Genomic DNA, 17,922 nt, shown 5'->3' with positions numbered 1-17,922 from the left:
CCTAGGAGGACTTGGACAGACTTGATTTGCTGGCATCTCGTTGAGCTGGTTGAGCTGAGCGGTCGGTGACTCGCCGCGGTGGGATCACTTCTGCTGGAATAAGACGGAAGTTTCCTGGCCATCGCTTTCGGATCGCGATCCTAATGGCGGCTCGGAGGCTGGAGGGGGCACTGTGCCTCATTACTAAGCAGAAACAGACGTTGCAAACACCAAGGCAGCAACGCAATTGTCAAGTTAGCGACGGAGGTTGCTTTAGGCAACCTCCGTCGAGCAGAATGTTTCAAGGAGCTCACAGGGATCATAACCAGCCACTGACAGCAAAATTCTGAGCAATTCCTTTTTTGGCCACCTGGAGCTCAGACGGCAGCTTCTCCACAAGCAGGCATTCATGCAAAACGAAGCCATGTTGAAGTCGCCCACAATTTTTTTGTCTTGGATAGCCTCCGTAGGGCGGACCGACGATCGAGCAGCCTGGCAACCGTTAAAAAAAATGCTCAGCCGATCGGCCCCGACGTTGTAGGCAAGTATCTTCCAGCTGTATTCATCTTTTGCCAACCAGGACTGCTGCCGGTCACTCATCTTCTCAGCTACGTAAAACTAGCTCTCAGCGCATTTCTGGCACGAAATCGAGTCGTTAGCCCATCGAGTCGAGTCGATAGGCTTGGTGGCACGCAGAGAGGGCTAGCAGTGGGTATCGGCACGTGTTCGTAGATGCATTTCTACCTGAACAATAAAAAAGAAACTACGCAATGATAAGAAGTGGTTTTCTCGCTTCATTATATATCTTTAACCCAGCACAGCACCAAGTAGGATGGACTTCATGCACGGAGGCTGAGTCCTTTACGGGATCACCTCCACCGAGTTGTTGTACTTCGGATACTGGAGATCCTCCAACTCGATGATACCCTGCGCGATGGCGCTCTCCACGTCCGACTGGATATCGCGCATGCACTGGATCAGGTGCTTGACGGTCTGGCACACGGCGAGGAAGCCTTCCTCGCCCCACCACATCGTCTTGTTCGCGTACAGGCACCGCCCGCCACAGATGTCCTTCGCATCGCAGCTCAAGCACAAGCCTCCGATCTTGACCGAGTCGCGCACCTTCTCCGGGGTGAAGTCTGCGTCGCTGATGTGGGCCAGATCGTACTGCAGGTCGCTGTCCGGAGCGATGGGGCAGGCCGAGATGCCCCCTCCAGTTCGCACGTTGAACGCGTCACGACCCGATCCGCACCGCAGCGTCGCCTTCTCGCCCGTAATGAGCGTATGCAACAGCGGCAGGAAGGGGGCAATCCCCAGCAGCTTCTTCTCGTTCAGGAGGGTGCCACGGAAGTACGTGGCCAGCTTGGTGATCGACGGATTGTACACTTCGTCGCGCCAATGGAGGAAGCCGCCGCGGTCTTCATACCCCGCGTACATGGGGGTGCTCCACTGCGCGTCCAGCTGCCAGTGCACGTGGTCGAAGATGCCGAGATCGAATAGGTCCTTGACATCCTGGTAGATGTCGCCGCTCACGTGGCTCACCGTCATCCGGGCGATCAAATCGCCCTTGAAGCCATTCTTGCGGATCAGGTATCCGTTGTCGATGGCTTGGCGCCAAGTCCCCGCCCCACGGTTGGTGTCCGTGACCTTCTCACCTCCATCCACTGAGATCAAGATCGTGTCCATCTTGTTCACCACCGCAGTGGGCGTGCGGTTGAGCTTGGTGCCGTTGGTCTGCAGCACGAATTTGGTGTTACTGCCCTCGTGCTGGGCTAGCACCTTCTTGATCTGGCGCAGCTGCAGCAGCGGCTCGCCGCCATAGAAGCAGATAGCGAAGGGCTCCTGTTCGTTCTTGAGGGGGGTCGTGAGCTTGTCCAGAGCGTCCACCTTGTACTTGCAGTCGAGAGGGTCGATCAAGTCCTCGATGTCCAGCTCCTCGGACGACCCGCAGTACGTGCAGGCCAAGTTGCAGCGCTGGGTTAGCGTCAAGAAGTACAGCATGGCGGTCGGATATGAAAATGACTTTGATCCTCGAGGCCCTAGGCGCACGACATGCAGCATGGCGATGCCATGGCTTGCCAACCAGTAGGGGCCCACACTTCTATATGACCACCCTTGGTCGCATCCATGCTGACGTACGCGCCAATCGAGCAACATAATGTTGCGCGACATTGCAACTTCAACATTCGGGCGACATAACAACTTCAACTATGGTTCTGACATTTATGGCGAGCTTCTGTACAATATTCCTTGGTTTGGGGACGCAAATTTTTGCTCTTTCGGGACTATAAACTTGTATTCCGAAGGAATAGCGCCGAAAGAGCGAGTTTCTCGATTAATCATCAACACTATCGGGTTGGAACCCGATAACCATCTTGCTCGCTACCGGTACTAGAATCTGCGCGATATACTCAACAACGGCGGCAGCAGCAGATTCGCGATCAGTGTTGACCCATTAATCATAACAGAAGCGCATTGATCTGTCGCCATTGCATACAGTTAACGTGTCTACTGTCGCAGGTTTGACGAAGTGGGAAAGACTTGCCTCCTGGAGTTGTTTTATGTGTACTGAAGCATTGGCATTGGAAGCGGAGCCCATTGCCGAATTCCTCTCGCCACGCTCAAGCCACCCACCCACCCGCGTTAAAACCGATGAATTACCGAGCTCTATTAACAGTTGCAGTACATCCCTCCTGGTGATCGACGCTAAAGAAGTCAACCACGATGCAGTAGTGCCGTTCCCTCAACCTGAACCGGTGACAATTTCGGAGAAGGTCGGAGCCAAGTTCAAACCGAGCATCTTCTTTGACGGAGGGTGTATGCCCTACCCTGCGGTTGATGCTGCCGGATATATCACGGGTGGGCTAAAGGGGTCGAAGGGGTCTTCGGCGTGCACAGACCCCCCGACGGGCTCCCAAGTATACGGGAGGGCTACATGACACAACAATCGGTACGCCATCATGTTCGCCTTCTACTTCCCGAATTCTTCGCGGGGTTGGCATCTCGGCGCCATGACCAGGCAAGTGTCATCCTGTGGATCGACAACCCGGAAGTGGAGACGTCGTTGCTGCTGGGAATCGCAGCGTCAGGCGGCAACAGCGAATATATCGGTAAAGCTCCAGCTCCTGCTGAATGCTTCATCAACGGATTCACGCCGAATTTGATTCGAACTCTCGACACTTTCCCCCACATCGACTGCACTCTGGAAAAAGTGGGGAGTCCTCAAAGCTTAATCATCTGGGATCAAATGACTGATGCTGCTCGAGCGACGCTCAGTACGGCGGACTTTGGCAAGGCCCAGGTGCCTTTCAATGAGTACAATTTCATCAAGAGGCTGGACGAGGCTGCTCCTTTCTAACAAGTTTGCTGGGAAAATGTCGCTCTGTGCTGGAAATTTACCAAGTTGATAACATGCCACAAAAAAATGTTTGCAACTCCGCGAAAGCGCGGCTTGTATTACGGTCCACAAAGAGAAAGGTTTCATAAAATACTGCCACCTTCGTTCTTTCATTACTACCATTATGTAAATACTAAGTACGGCATTATATTCGTCATTTTTGTACCCAAAGCGGCACTCGATTCGAGTCGAGTGGCTCGAGTCATCGGTATTTGTATGTGTACTACTTACAAAGAACAAGGTGAGGAAGAACAGCATTACATCAGACTGCACCGCACTTCAGGTGTTTGGTTTATTACTAGGAAGTACCGCTCAGTTTTCGATCCCGAATAAACACTCCAACCAGCTAAATGGCTTCTGTTTGTCCTTGAAGACTCCATCATGCGTCAAAAACGCCGTGTCTGCGTGATTTAGCTTCGGCGAGTAGAACCGGTCAAGGTAGCTGTTGCCAAATAAGCCCTCCGAAAGCCCTCCCAGGCAGCTCTGGAACTCGACGAGTCTGTCATTCTGCGGCGACTTGTGCGGGATCACCTCTCCTCCGAGCACACTCTGGATCTGGTACTGCGAGACGACGCCATGGTAGTTTTTGCTGCACATGGCGGCACTCACGTTCCCTCGGTAAGCCTCTTGAGCAGCAACGTACGCCGCGTTTAGCTCCGGAGTACTGTACTTCTCGTTCTGGTACGAAATCGACTTGCGAACGAGGGATATGGGGCACTCTCCGATGAGCTCCAGCAAGTCTGGGACTATATTGGCCGTGCCGTCACCATTGCAGAGGTCCTGGCTGTAGTCTCCGGCCATACTCCCCATCATCGGGGCGCTCATGCTCACCCACAAGGCGTTATCGCCAAAGCTGCATCGTCCGTTGGCCAGAGCTCCGGCCATCGTGAGGCCGCCCATCGAGTGCGTCAGCACAATGATGTCTTTGATTGTGCGCGACGCCAGGTCGCTGGAGGGGCTCATCGACAGACTGTGGTCGCAGAACTTGTTCTGCAGCGTCTCGTTCGTCCAGCCGTAGTCGATCGTGTTGAGAATCGCGTACTTGACGGTCGAGCAGCACGGCGCATGACCGTTGATGTTCCCCATCTTGCCGCTGGTCTTCTTGGGCGAATCCTGCAATTCCGCCTCCTCATTTTTGCCGCCGAGACCGTGAAAGAAGACTCAAGGGCGCGGCGTGATCATGCACGAACACTTGGCTGCCGCCTTCATGCCAACCGAAGCCTTCAACTCTCTTGGTGTGTGGATGTTGCCAATCGGATCACTCAGTATAGCGTGAGCATTGTCTTGGGCTGCGGTGACCGGGGTATCGAGCGATGCTTGGACTGCCAATGTGCACGTTAGCACGGAGGCAAGGCCGAAAACTGCGTGCAGCGTTTTGATAAAGCCGTGGTGATGTTGTACGAACAGCTGCTGCACCATGTTACAGCTTGTGTGTCCTACACAAAGGCAACTCGGAGGTTGAAGCGAATGTTGGTCATCGAAGTTTCGGGAACCTGTGATCAGTTTTCTCAGGGATCTAGAAGGGAGACAACGGCAACAAAATTTAGAGATATCGAGATAATCGCCTTAAAAGAGGCCAGGTTCAAAATCGTAACTAAACGAAGTCGTGAGAAAACGAGGAGTTTTGATTTTCAAAAATTTGAAGGGGACGGATACCATTTCGAAAAGCCACTCGGACCACTACCTACAGCCATGCAGACACCACCCACGACGCCGACAGCACCGACCTCGCGCGCTGCAGCGCCAACTGCGCAGCCTGCGCAACCTCCAGCGCTGCCTCTCTCAGCCTCGCCACCGGCCACCTCGGCGCCAAGCCCGCCAGCCACGGCTCCGAGTCCGCCAGCCGCGACGTCGGGTCCGCCAGCCACGACATCGCCCTCCCAGGCGCTGACTCCGCCGGCCACAACGTCCCCCTCCACGGCACTGACTCTGTTGGCCACGGCACCCCTTGCTGCTCGGCGTCGCGAAGCAGACGAAGAGCCTGATTCTGCCGACGATTATGTCTGTGGTGTCGATCCCACTGCTACCAGTGAGAGTGAGGTGAACGAGGACAGCAGCGACGACGACTTTACGCCTGATTCGGAGGCGTCGCCTAGCGACGACGAGGAACCGCTCACAGCAGAGAGCGCGAGCAGTGAAGCCGAAGATGAAGAGGATGTTAGTATCATTTGAATGACGCGAGTCCTCGAGCCCGTGTGACTGAGGTGATTCACGCGGACGCGTGTGAGAACGAGTGCGTCAAGGGCAAGGCTCGTGAGTTGGAGTTCTTGCTGTGCTCGCTGGACCAGATGACGAAGCAAGAGCACACCACGAGCTTGTACACGCTCCTGGCTGTGTTGATGCAGACCCCCACGGTTGAGCGTAAGAGAGGACGGGGTGACCGTGAGAAGTTTCCGTACATCCTCCCCTACGTAGGTCATGTGTGCCGACCGACTTTCGCGCTCTGCTATGGAGTAGTCCCCATTACCTTGCAGCGCTGCAAGATGCGCATCCGAGACGGTAACATGTCGATCAAGGCGCATGGTAACCGGCTCAACACGCATGCACCTCAAGTGAACGTTGTTTGGCTGGTGAAATGGTTCCAGTCGTTTGCCGAGGAGGACGGCGAGGTTGTGCCGGTTTGAGTGCGGATGCAGAAGAAGAAAGACGGAACTACGCAGAAATACTACAGCAGCGAGATGTACACGTTACTACCAGCGCACTTTACCTGGGATACCATCTACGACGAAAGGCACAAGTTTGTTGCGGGGGCTTGCGCGTCCGTGAACCAGCTCGGTCGACAATGAGGAAGCTTTTGACGCTTTACTGTCCAACCATCCGAATTCAGTCGCCACGTAGTAACGTGTGCGACGTCTGCTCCATTTACCACGCTGGAATGCGCGGCGGCGTAACCAGTGACACGACGGAGGCGCTGGGGTGGCACACAGAATCTGCGCGTCGAATGCGGTAAGTTTTGTATACGGACATAAGTAGCATTTTGATTTACTCGGCAGATTTACCTGGATGTTAGTAACATTTTGTTTGATGGCTGACAGGCCGGAGTACAAGACGGACAAGACTTCTACCGATGTCAACCACGCTGTCATCGTGATGGATTTTCCCCAGAACTTGACACTTCCGAGCGTGTCAAACACCCCCTCGCAGTGGTACTTTTGCTCGCTGGTCTCTGTGAGCTGCTTCGGCATCTTTTACGAGAACGAAGGAATCCAAACCAACTATCTGTACGACGAGACTTCGAGCGGTAAAGGGAGCGACCAGATTAACTCCATGCTGGCTCATTTCATCAGCACCAAGATCATACCGGCGGGGAAGACTCGGCTGACCGTGTACGCCGACAACTGCTCAGGGCAGAACAAAAACAACTACGTGATCAAGTTTCTATTGGCGCAAGTACACATGGGAGCTCTACAGCACGTGGACTACAAGTTCTTTGTCAAAAGGCACACGAAGAACTCCTGTGACCGTGGTTTCGGCCACATCCGCAAGCACGTGGCCAAAGTGGATTGTTGGACGATGGACCATCTCGTAGAGGCTGTTAGTTCGGCGTCCAAGAGCTCAATCACGGTGCATCTGCCTCGCGGGAGCTCAGCGTTCAAGTCCTACAAACCTATTCTCACCGAATTGTACAAACGACTTGACGGCATCCAGAAGTTCCAGATTTTCACGATGGACGCATCGCAGCCGGGCGTCGTTGTCTGCAAGAAAGGCCCCGAGAGCGAACTTGTAGAGATTAGTTTGAGCCGTCGATTTGACGGGATCTTCACCACGAAGGAGAAGGTGCAGCGGATGATGACGGACCATATCGAGACGCTGTCCCCTCCTGTCCGCAACACCGAGAAAATTGCGCAGATGTACCACAACATCAAGCCCTACGTTCCTGCTGAATTTCAGAGCGATCCCCTCTACGCCAAGCCTAGCGAGCAGGAAGGAGAAGATGCCAAGTCACGGAAACAAGCACGACGTGAGCATCGCGCGGCAATGGCCGTGGCGGCTAAGGCTAACCAAGACCAGCGTGGTATCACGGAGGCTGTTGCGACGAAAAATAACCCAGCAAAGAAGAGGGCTACTGCAGCAAAGAAGACGCAAAAGAACAAGAAGCACAAAGCTACTGCGGATCTGCCTGCTGAGCAAGAATAGGCAGCCCAAGGTTGTAGTCGATCATTATGATACTTATGTCCACAGTTCATTCAAAATATTACTTACATCCAGATATCAAATTTTCTAAAACAAATTCAAAAATATACCCCTGGTGATTTGAAGTTACGGCACAAAAGTGAGATTCTAACACTGTTAGGCTTCGAATTAGCTAAAACGGACAACATTGTCGGATTCGCTGACTAATTTTACACCAGTTCATCAAAAAAAAAAAATTTCCCTTTCGGGGTTGAAGTCGGACATATATTTTTTGACGGTCTCGTTCTCGGTCGTTTCTTCATACCAGAAGCTCGGGAGGGGCTCTTTCCAATTATGCGCCTAAATCGCGATTCGTACTTAGGTTGATAAGTAACATTTTGTTTGCCGTCGTCTCAAGGTAGATGCACGTAGCAGTAGCTTGAGTAGACTGAGAGTCTGAAGCTCACTTTCCATTTTAACATCGCGAGAACAAGTTGACAAATTTGCTCTGAGCACACATTGTGTTTGGTTATGAGCCCAAAGACGCTCGGCCCTAACGACGTGCTACAAGACGACAACTACTTCCTGTGGGAGTTTAACGCCCGGATGGCGTTGGCACGCAAGAATCTCCTGAGCCATGTCCAAGTCAAGTCAGAGAACGCGATGGAGCCACGCACGCTGAATGGGAAGCCTCTGACATGAAGGCGCTCGGGATCCTGGTCCAGCTGCTCAGCCCTAACTACCAAGCCATGGTGAGAGAAGCCAAGTCCGCGCGAGAGGCATGGGAGACACTGCGGACGTTCTTCGTGCAGAAGAATCTGCACAATCAAGTTCAGCTGCGGAAGGAGCTACACGGCTTCGAGATGGCACCGGGTGAGAATTTGATGGACCACCTCATGCGTTTTGAGGACTTGTGCCTGCGGCTCTCTGCAGTGGGTGAAACGATCACGGAGGGCGAGAAGTTGGTGATTCTACTGGGGAGCCTGCCCGCCGAGTACGATGGAATGATCAAGATTATCGAGGCACACGGATCGGTAACGCTGCTCGACGCGAAGGAGATGCTACGGTGCGAGTACGAGACGATCAAGAAGCGGGAGAGACAAGAAGAGGTGTTCAAGGCGGTCGCGCATGGACCGCGCAACAATCGAGGTCAAGATGATGGTCGACGTCCCAGTGGTGGGCGGAATCAAGATGCTCGTGATCGTCGAGGAAGCAGTCATGGCCAGCAGCGTGGCCAGCAGCATGGCCAGCAGCATGGCCAGCAACGCCACCAGTCACGTGGTCGGGAGCGCAACAACAAGGGTTTCAATGGGCGCTGCTTTGAGTGTAATCAAGTCGGGCACAAGCAAGCTGACTGCCCTCAGGCGGATAGCAGTGGTGGAGGCAATACTGGGGAGTTTGTGTTCTCCGTCAGCGGTAACGACTGATCTGCATGCTGGCTCCTGGATAGCGGGGCAAGCTCACACATGAGCTTTGACCGTGATGAGTTTTGTGAGTATCGGGCACTGGACTCGATGATGACGGTGACCGTGGCTAATGGCCAGCAACTGCAGGTGCGTGGAGTCGGCTCGGTGCGTTTTTCGATTGGTGGTTCCCAAATGGTGAAGCTGACGGATGTGCTCTTCGTGCCGCAACTGGACCGCAAGCTACTCTCCATTGCTGCACTGGTTGCCAAGGGCGCCGAGGTTTTATTCCAAAATCGACACTGTGACATTCGCCTCGGGGGAAGACTGGTCGCGCGCGTGCACAAGGAAGGAAAGCTCTTCCCATGGCCTGCACAGTGTGTGTCTGGGGGAGAAGAAGCTGTCAAGGAGGTTGCTGCAGCATCGACTGGGTGCGTGGACGCACAGCTGTGGCACGCTCGGCTTGGACACATCGGTGCGTCGCGTATGCCAAGCGTGGCGCGTGCAGTGGACGGAGTGCCGGTGGTGAACGCTAACTCCGGACAAGAATGATGTTTGCGCAGGATGTGCGATGGGGAAGCTGGCTGTGAGCGCGTTCCCACACCGATCAGGAAGTTCTGTGAAGACAACGGAAGTGCTGGAATTGATTCACTCGGACGTGATGGGACCAATGCAACAGGCGTCAAAAGGCGGCGCTCGGTATATCGTTACCTTCATTGATGATTTTTCGCGGTACGTGCATGTATTCCTGCTGCCGTCGAAGACTCAAGTGTTCACGTGTTTTGTGGAGTTCAAGAACCTCGTCGAAATGCAGACTGGGGCGCGCGTGAAGTGCCTACGCAGTGACAACGGCACGGAGTACATCAACAAGCGGTTCCGCAGCTTCTGCAGTTCGTATGGTATCGTCCAGCAAACGAGTGCACCCTACAGCCCGCAACAGAATGGCCTCGCTGAAAGAATGAACAGAACGATCGTCGAGATGGCCAGGTCCATGGTGCACTACATGGGACTTGACCTGGAGTGGTGGGGTGAAGCTGTAAACGCTGCCGTCTACACAATCAATCGGCTGCCGAACACTGCGAGGACATCGGTTTCGCCGTTCGAGGTTTTCTACGGCAAGCGGCCGGATCTATCCCACCTGCGTGTGTTTGGTTCGCGCGGTTTCGTCCACGTCGAGAAAGTGAAGAGGTCGAAGTGAGACGCAAAGGCCCATCGCTGCATTTTCCTCGGGTACTCCGACACCGCCAAGGCTTACCGCGTCTGGGACCTGGAGGCAGAACGTGTGGTAACATCGCGGACGCTTCAACTTGACGAGAACCCCCCTGCAACTCACTACAATCTGCCCATGCAAGCAAGTGGCGGACTCTGCGGCGCGCACTGGCCTAATGTTGATGCTGAGGACACTGGTGGTCTTCCACCAACTCCTTCACCAGCCCCTAGTGGTGATACGGATGTTCCCATGGATGGATCAAGTGACGCGCAGGTGGTCAGTGGCGACTCGGAGGACATGGAGGTAGACCAAGCTAGACGTGATGAGAGTCTCGTGCCTGTGCAGCCCGCCGAGATCGCGCCACGCAGTGGTACCGGCAGCGAGAGACTTCATCAGCCACTGGAATCGGCCCCCGCAACACAGGTGAGGTCGCTCCTCGCAGCTCCAAGGGCGTCTTCGACTTCTAGCATCATCCCATTGTCGAGAGATGGGAGCAGCTAGTGTTCACTGGCGGGTAGTGTTCACTGGCGGGTCGCGACCACGGATGGCAAGGATGGACCATCTCCCCCGCATTCTCCCGAATATCGAGTCGCTACAACCGTCGCAAGCTACGCTGCCCGCATCGGACACTAATGGTACACCAGCCGGTACAGCACTGACGTAAATGCGCCTGCCCTACTCGAGAATGGCCCTGCCACAACTGAGGTCGACAACGCCGAGACTTCGTCTAGTGATGAACTGGAGCCGGACTCCAAGCGACAGCGTGTTGATGATGGCTACGAGATCGCTCTTGCTGCAGTTGAGCTTCCTCGTAATTATCGTGAGGCGGTTGAGTCCCCGGAGCACGAGCAGTGGAAGAAGGCCATCCGAGCTGAACTACGAGCGCACTTTCGTAACCACACGTGGGACCTCGTACGGAAGCCGCCTGGTGCCAAAGTGATCGGCCACAAGTGGGTATTCGCAATCAAACGTGATGAAAATGGTGCTATTGTCCGGTTCAAGGCGAGGCTTGTTGCTCTTGGATGCCTCCAGACGTTCGGCGTTGACTGCACCGACACCTACTCCCCGGTCGCGAGTATGAACACGGTCCGCACGTTTCTTGCTGTGTGCTGCAGCTTGAACTACTACGTGAAGCAGTACGATATCGAAACGGCATTTCTGAATGGAGATCTTAGCGAGAAGGTCTACATGACAGTGCCTGCCGGAATGAAGGTTGCTGCGGATTTGGTTTGCCAACTACGTCGAAGCCTCTACGGATTGAAACAGGCTGCTGCAGTGTGGTACCGTACTATTCGGGACGTCTTTCGCAAGGCCGGCTTCACCCAGCGTGCCGCTGACCCTTGTCTCTTTGTGAAGCAAGGTGGACGCGCGCCAGTTTTCGTCGTTCTGTACGTAGACGACTTGCTTGTTGGCTGCCTGCATGAGGAGGACGCCGAAGATGTTCGCCGGGAACTTGGGCAGCATTTCACCGTGAAGGCCCTCGGAGATGTTCGCTACGTGTTCGGAATGGAGGTGAAGTATGACAAGGAAAAGGGGGAGCTTTGGCTGGGACAGAAGCAGTTTATTGAGCGGATGGTTGAAAAGTTTCGGCAGGATGACGCTTACCCCGCGCAACCCGACAGTACTCGACCAAGATCTGCATGTTGAAGACGGACCAGTCATCGCTGGAGTGAAGCCATTTCGCGAACTCATCGGCTCGCTTTTGTATGTGGCAAATGCCACACGCCCCGATATCTCGGTCGCCGTTGGTGTCCTTTCTCGCTACCTGGAGCAGCCCTGCGAGAAGCACTGGAATGCAGCAATTCGCATTCTTCGGTACCTGAAAGGCGCGAGCACCAGTGGGATCAAGTTTCGCCGCTCCAAGATGAAGACATGCAGTGTTAGAGCGTTCTGTGACGCGAATTGTGGTGACGTTGCGACTCGACGCTCTACATCGGGAATCATCGTTCAAGTAGCCGGCGGACTGGTTATTTACAAGAGCAAGTTGCAGCAGACGGTGGCGCTCTCGTCCGCTGAAGCGGAGTACATGTCGATGGCTCTCGCGGTGCAGGAAGTCGTGTGGCTACGGCAACTACTGGAAGAAATGGGGCTCAAGTCAGTTGGTGCGACTCCTGTCTTCGTGGACAACAAGTCGGCGATTAGTATGGCGACCAACCATGGCTACACACCGAGAGCAAAGCTCATCGACCTGCGCGCTCATTTCGTCCGTGATCATGTGTCGAAGGAGACCATCGAAGTGATCCACGTATCTTCAGCCCAGCAGCTTGCGGATTACTTGACGAAACCGCTACCGACCCCGCGGTTTACGCGTCTGGTGTGTTCGAGTGGAGCCGTCGACCAAGATGCAAGTTGAGTGTCATGGAGACGTCAACTTGAGGGGGAGTGTCGAGCAATGAAGCCGTGGTGATGTTGTACGAACAGCTGCTGCACCATGTCACAGCTTGTGTGTCCTACACAAAGGCAACTCAGAGGTTGAAGCGAATGTTGGTCATCGAAGTTTCGGGAACCTGTGTTCAGTTTTCTCAGGGATCTACACCTTTGCCAATCCAAGTTGGCAGCAGTGTAAAGCAAAACGGTGTGAAGTAACTTAAGTAACATTCAAAAATCGGAAAATAATTTCTGAAACTACACCTTTGCCCAAAGCCGAGAGTCCCGTAAATACGAAAAATATTTTTTTCAAAAATTTATTTTTTCGAGGATTAGTACAGACCAATGTGGATTTAGTCCACAGCAAACATCTAAGTTCCATACTCCATGGGCTCGCTACGAATAGCAGCGGCGACAGACCTTGCGTCCGCTTACAGTACAGGTTGTACAGTAGTAGTTGGTCTCGTCATAATACACGATAAAAGCACCGTTCCGCTCATGCTTCAGCAACGCTTCACCAAACACCCTCCTCTTCTCGATATTTACAGCATTATTGCAGGTCTCGGGCTCTACGCGAACCTATCACAGGTAACATACTTAGTACAGTACAGATGGTAAAAGTGATAGCATAATAACTTGAAGGCGTACCTGCTTAACAGTGTAAAGCTTATCGCAAAGCTTCTTACTGATCAACGAAGTGCTGATGTGCACCCTGAAGTCGAACGCAAGCATTTCCTGCATCTGCACGAGTGTGTACTGGCAGTTGTCTTCCAGGTAGCCCACGAGAGCTTCCTCCATTTCTGGAGTACACTTCGTGCACGCCGCCCGCGCGCCGCCTCTCTTCTTGACATCAGCGGCTTGGCGCTGGACGATGTTGCGGGCAGTAGTGGGAGGGATGCCGTTGCAGTCGGCAACCAGCACCCAGTCACGCCCTTCTCGGTGTGCAACGAGCACACGCGTGCGGGCCGCAAGCCCATGCTTCGGCTCTTGGGGCATGTTGCCGGCGGAGATAGTCTGTTACTGACCAGTGATTTGAGTTTGCTCTGCACTAAATCCACATTGCTCTAAATACTAATTTCAGAAATTATTTCCCGATTTTTGGATGTTACTTAAGTTACTTCACACCGTTTTGCTTTACACTGCTGCCAACTTGGATTGGCAAAGGTGTAGAAGGTAGATGCACGTAGCAGTAGCTCGAGTAGACTGAGAGTCTGAAGCTCACTTTCCATTTTAACATCGCGAGAACAAGTTGACAAATTTGCTCTGAGCACACATTGTGTTTAGAATAAATGAAAGTGGCTCTAGCGTTTACGCGCCGCCAGTGAGCCAGCGTATTTGATCTGAAGGTCGACATTCGGTTCGCGAGGACCGCAAATCACAGTCTGTTATGAACAGTGATTGTTTGTATTAGTACTTTCTGTACTGCAGCTTCTCCGGATTCATGGATCTCTGCTGTACCGACTTCCTCCGCTTGTAGTGGACAACCTCATACAAGAGTGCCCAATCATATCACAGGATTTGGAGAGCCTTCTCGACTCCGCTTATAAGTTCCGCACAAATCATTTCGATACGTTTCCACCGGTAATATATCGGTGCGATGGAGCTTCCATTCATTTCACGCAGCCACGGCTGCAGCCTAGAGCTACCTGGACGCGGTTGTTGCCAGTATCCACTATCTATGCTAGTGTTAAGCGCTGCTGCGGCACACGCATACTATACAGACGTTCGGAGAGTGGTTTGCTTGCATCATCCTTACATACACGACGCTGTTCTCATCGACCAATGACACATGTTACCGAGTTAGACTTTAATAAAAAGTTTACCTCAAAAATGGTCTGAAGGCAGGGCAAAGCATTGCAACGGCACTAGCCTTACGCGGGCGCGTGCCGCTCAAGGCTTTGCAGTGTCAGCCTGTTGCCTGCCGCGAGGTGTCAAGCGCGACAGTCTCGCTCAGGCGGCTAGCGGCGTTGTGCATGACCACCAATAAAGTGAGCAAAGCGCAAAAAATCATTTGCACCTTGGTTGGTAAATCTTGTAACTTGACCGGGAAATGGTGTATAACTGCTGTGCATCATGCAAGCAACAACATTGTTATCGCTTACAGAGTTGCAGCTAAGGGGGTATATATCCTGGCGGGTAGATTTTGTTATTATTATCTAGTCATCGCCACTATCGGAAATTTAACTGTCATTATACGCTTTCTGGAATCTTGCTGGCTTTAGTAGCTGCAGGACTACATGTACTGCGGCGCTCAATTGCCTTTACAGGTTGTACGTGTGCATGAACTTTGTAACGAATCCTCGACAGAAATCCATTATGTTCCGTTGATGTCTCTTTCAGTGTTATTACGAATGATATCATCGATCGCGGGATTGCACGGCACCGCCTCTAGCCTGGGAATGATAGCATATCGGATCGACGGTTCGGCACAAGCTCCACGTGACAAGTCTGGATGCACTGACTAATTCTCGTCTCGGCAATCGCCATGCCATTTGGAGGGAGCTGCGCGCACGCTCTCAGCATTGAATGCTACATCAACGAGAAGAATGAAATTTCTTCATGTATGTGTCAGTCGACTCTCCGGCGCCGCAGCGAGAACCAAACACCAAGTTTTGAAAACCATTGTACATGTATCATATCATTTTAATTAAACTAGCACTTATCCTCGCTAGGACATGTATACGCATGTGCATCCCCAGTTAGCAAAGCTGCAGTGATCGGCGTGACTGCAGTTGCCTTCGCTACGGTGGCGCAATGTGCGCTGCTATCTGTCAGTGCCGGCGCGCTGATGCTGCGCAGCGGGGCGTCCAGGTACTCTACAACCATCGTGATATCACCTCCGTACGCAATAAACCCGTACCCCGCGGTGCACACGGTAAAGTCCACACCTCCGATCGGCGTCGAAGTCTGGAACAAGGCGCCGCTCGAGCAGTCAATCGCTTCGTCGTCGACCAACGAGCTCGGTACCGCCTTCAAGGTATTCAACGCGGACACGATGGACTCGAACGGGGGGAAAGACTCGAGGCATCGGACTGTTTGGGTAGCAGCAGAGGTGGTGGCGTTGCCCGAAGTCTCGACCACGTACGCAGCGCCGTCCACAAGCATGTGAACCGGTTGTCGAAGCCGTCGTAGCGCACACGGAGACCATCGTCCGTGACGACGGTCTCGAAAATTTCTCCCAATCCGTTCACGTGACAACTCCTTCTGCTCCCTGTCGACACTAGCGCCTGTCCTCCCTGGCGTAAGGGTTGACTTCATCTGAGTTTCGTTCTGGATTCGTTTGAACCCTTGTTTTGGGTACACACGGTGCCTTCAAGGCGCTACATGAGTAGTCTAGCTGCTAGGAGATGCCAGGAGTAGCTTCATTCAATCAATCAGTTCTCAATTGGACTCACAGGACTCAAGCGGCTTGGCACACGCTATTTAGTCGGACCCTGACTAAATGTGGTGTACGATTTTTGAGGGGGAAAGTTGAAATTTAACAATGTTCTAGTGACGTCAACAGTCAATATTTCAGAAATCTAAGACCATGATTGGCTTCGGCTCAACGGGATCTGTTAAAATCCGCAGTATTTGTGATGTTTCAAGGTTCTGGGGTAAATTTGGTTGTGCAGTGTGTCACGAAAAAGTACAGAAGCATGACTATTTTCGAACTACGACTAAATAGCGTGAACAGTGAAGTGATCGTTGATAACGAATTTAAGTTTTGTGAGCCAGTTGGTAAACTTGAGGTAACACCCCGCCCCGTTACCTTGACAAACCTTTAGTTTTATATTGTAAAATCTACTAATGTATAGTGCTACTCGATTCAGGTTATCAGAGTGACGGTGGTTTGAAATCATCACCTTACAAGATGAATATAATACCCGAATAGGACTATCGTCGATCAACTATGCTCAACACGCACAGTGTCTTGACGACCGGACGCTTGAGAAAATAAAGCAGTGCTGCTGGTGCAGACAGCATGACCATCGGAACACAACGGTTCTACTACTATTCTAGTACTATTTAGTAGTAGGAGCGAGCAGCTCAACTGAGAAAGTGAAACAACGAAGAAGCGAGCTTTTCGTGAGTGTGCGTGTGAAGCAAAGCGCGAAACTTTGGATGATCCAGCAGCGATGATATGGATATTATCTGATTTCTCCTGTGTGGACGATCACGGCTTTCCCGTAAGAGAAGGTCCTAAAGTTTGAATTTTATTTTAAAAAATACACCGTTCTTCTGTTTATACGATAATTCCTCCTGTAGATTGGACCTTCGCTCTCGTTGGCGCCCCTGTTTGGATACGTGAATGATGAGTCAACCGACTTGGGAGGATTATAGGACGTTTGGGACCACATTCTCGTACGGCACTTCTATTTACTAGTTTCGTAGTTCCTAGACAGACACTTAAAGTCATCATCAACTAGCCCGAATTGAGCCTGCGTTCGATGGACTGCAGAGCTGCATATGCGTAGTTGTTGCTGGTAACAGAAGAAGTAGGCGAAGCGCTTGCTGTCGGGTTGATCTCCAGTAATCGCCTCACTATTTTGTAGCGAGTTCGGTGCGAGTTCTCGGTATCTGGTACGCAGGTTGGAAGCCGCCGCGACGCCATTGGGTGTCTGACATCGTGACGAATTCCTACCCGATGAGTCCCAAAAGAACCGTTCCTGCAAAGCAGCATGCAATGGAACCTAACGGGGACAATTTTTGAAAATTACGTTTTTTTAAAGAATTTAACGTTAACTAAATCTGATTTAAATCATTCTAAGTAAAAGAAGCTAAAAAAGGCTCCTTTGTGGAATATGCGGTCTATAAGACTTGTCAAAAAATGGTTAGAGTCGATCAACCGTAGACAAGCTAAAGCTATTATATGAGAAGGATTTACTTAAACTTTAAATATCAAGGCACCTACCTTCATCAACATTCACAAAATATGCGCTAAATATTCGCAAGGTAGGTACCTTCTTTAAACGAAGTCAGTTTTTTCACAACATTTCACAAAATATTCACAAAATTTAGAGTTATAGAAAAGTGAGTTGATCTTGAGAGAAGAAATGTTAAAGTTTAATAACAACATATCATACGATAAACCAACAACCAACAACCAACAATGAACACTAACTTTATCCCTAACGAAGACGTTGAGATCATCTTTGATGATGACTTCTTCTCGGATTCAAAATCGGATTGTGGTGAAAGCAACATTAACGTATTCTCGGATTCTGATGAATATCTAATGAGCGCTAAAGATTACCTGTATGAAATCGAATGCAAGTTGACACAGTACTGCCCGCTTCGATCAGCGCATGGTGATGGTTTCTTTATTAGAATAAACCTAATTAAAGGATTTTCAATATCACCACGCATCAGATCGATCGGTTTAAAGTTTTGTACAGTTTAGGTGAATATTCAATATTTTAAATTTACAATACCGATCGATCTGATGCGTTAATATTTTAAATTTAACAATA

General features: G+C 51.8%; 6 protein-coding genes across 6 annotated transcripts; 2 read left to right on the top strand and 4 right to left on the bottom strand.

Moving 5' to 3' along the window:
- Positions 1-840: 840 nt before the first annotated feature.
- On the bottom strand, positions 841-1,980 carry PHYSODRAFT_317409 (hypothetical protein; the record flags this gene model as incomplete). Its single annotated transcript, XM_009534265.1, has 1 exon — positions 841-1,980. The coding sequence occupies one exon, from the start codon at positions 1,978-1,980 to the stop codon at positions 841-843; it is 1,140 nt and encodes a 379-aa protein (XP_009532560.1).
- A 934-nt stretch (positions 1,981-2,914) lies between these two features.
- Positions 2,915-3,337, top strand: PHYSODRAFT_336673 (hypothetical protein; the record flags this gene model as incomplete). Its single annotated transcript, XM_009534264.1, has 1 exon — positions 2,915-3,337. One exon carries the CDS (start codon positions 2,915-2,917, stop codon positions 3,335-3,337), a length of 423 nt encoding a protein of 140 aa, XP_009532559.1.
- A 351-nt stretch (positions 3,338-3,688) lies between these two features.
- On the bottom strand, positions 3,689-4,537 carry PHYSODRAFT_515863 (hypothetical protein; the record flags this gene model as incomplete). Its single annotated transcript, XM_009534263.1, has 1 exon — positions 3,689-4,537. A coding segment is annotated over one exon (849 nt), but the record flags the coding sequence as incomplete, so codon positions are not given.
- A 2,106-nt stretch (positions 4,538-6,643) lies between these two features.
- On the top strand, positions 6,644-7,513 carry PHYSODRAFT_516866 (hypothetical protein; the record flags this gene model as incomplete). The annotated part of the gene is made up of 1 exon (XM_009534262.1): positions 6,644-7,513. The coding sequence occupies one exon, from the start codon at positions 6,644-6,646 to the stop codon at positions 7,511-7,513; it is 870 nt and encodes a 289-aa protein (XP_009532557.1).
- A 5,258-nt stretch (positions 7,514-12,771) lies between these two features.
- Positions 12,772-13,470, bottom strand: PHYSODRAFT_286946 (hypothetical protein). The gene is given in 3 exon segments (XM_009534261.1): positions 12,772-13,048; positions 13,156-13,414; positions 13,432-13,470. The coding sequence occupies 3 exon segments, from the start codon at positions 13,444-13,446 to the stop codon at positions 13,020-13,022; spliced, it is 303 nt and encodes a 100-aa protein (XP_009532556.1). The 5' UTR covers positions 13,447-13,470; the 3' UTR covers positions 12,772-13,019.
- A 1,651-nt stretch (positions 13,471-15,121) lies between these two features.
- PHYSODRAFT_303955 (hypothetical protein) lies at positions 15,122-15,574 on the bottom strand (the record flags this gene model as incomplete). Its single annotated transcript, XM_009534260.1, has 1 exon — positions 15,122-15,574. The coding sequence occupies one exon, from the start codon at positions 15,572-15,574 to the stop codon at positions 15,122-15,124; it is 453 nt and encodes a 150-aa protein (XP_009532555.1).
- Positions 15,575-17,922: the final 2,348 nt, after the last annotated feature.

This window comes from Phytophthora sojae (genome assembly GCF_000149755.1).
Source record: "Phytophthora sojae unplaced genomic scaffold PHYSOscaffold_7, whole genome shotgun sequence".
Taxonomy (NCBI): domain Eukaryota; phylum Oomycota; class Peronosporomycetes; order Peronosporales; family Peronosporaceae; genus Phytophthora; species Phytophthora sojae.
This window is presented reverse-complemented; position numbering and strand designations above follow the sequence as displayed.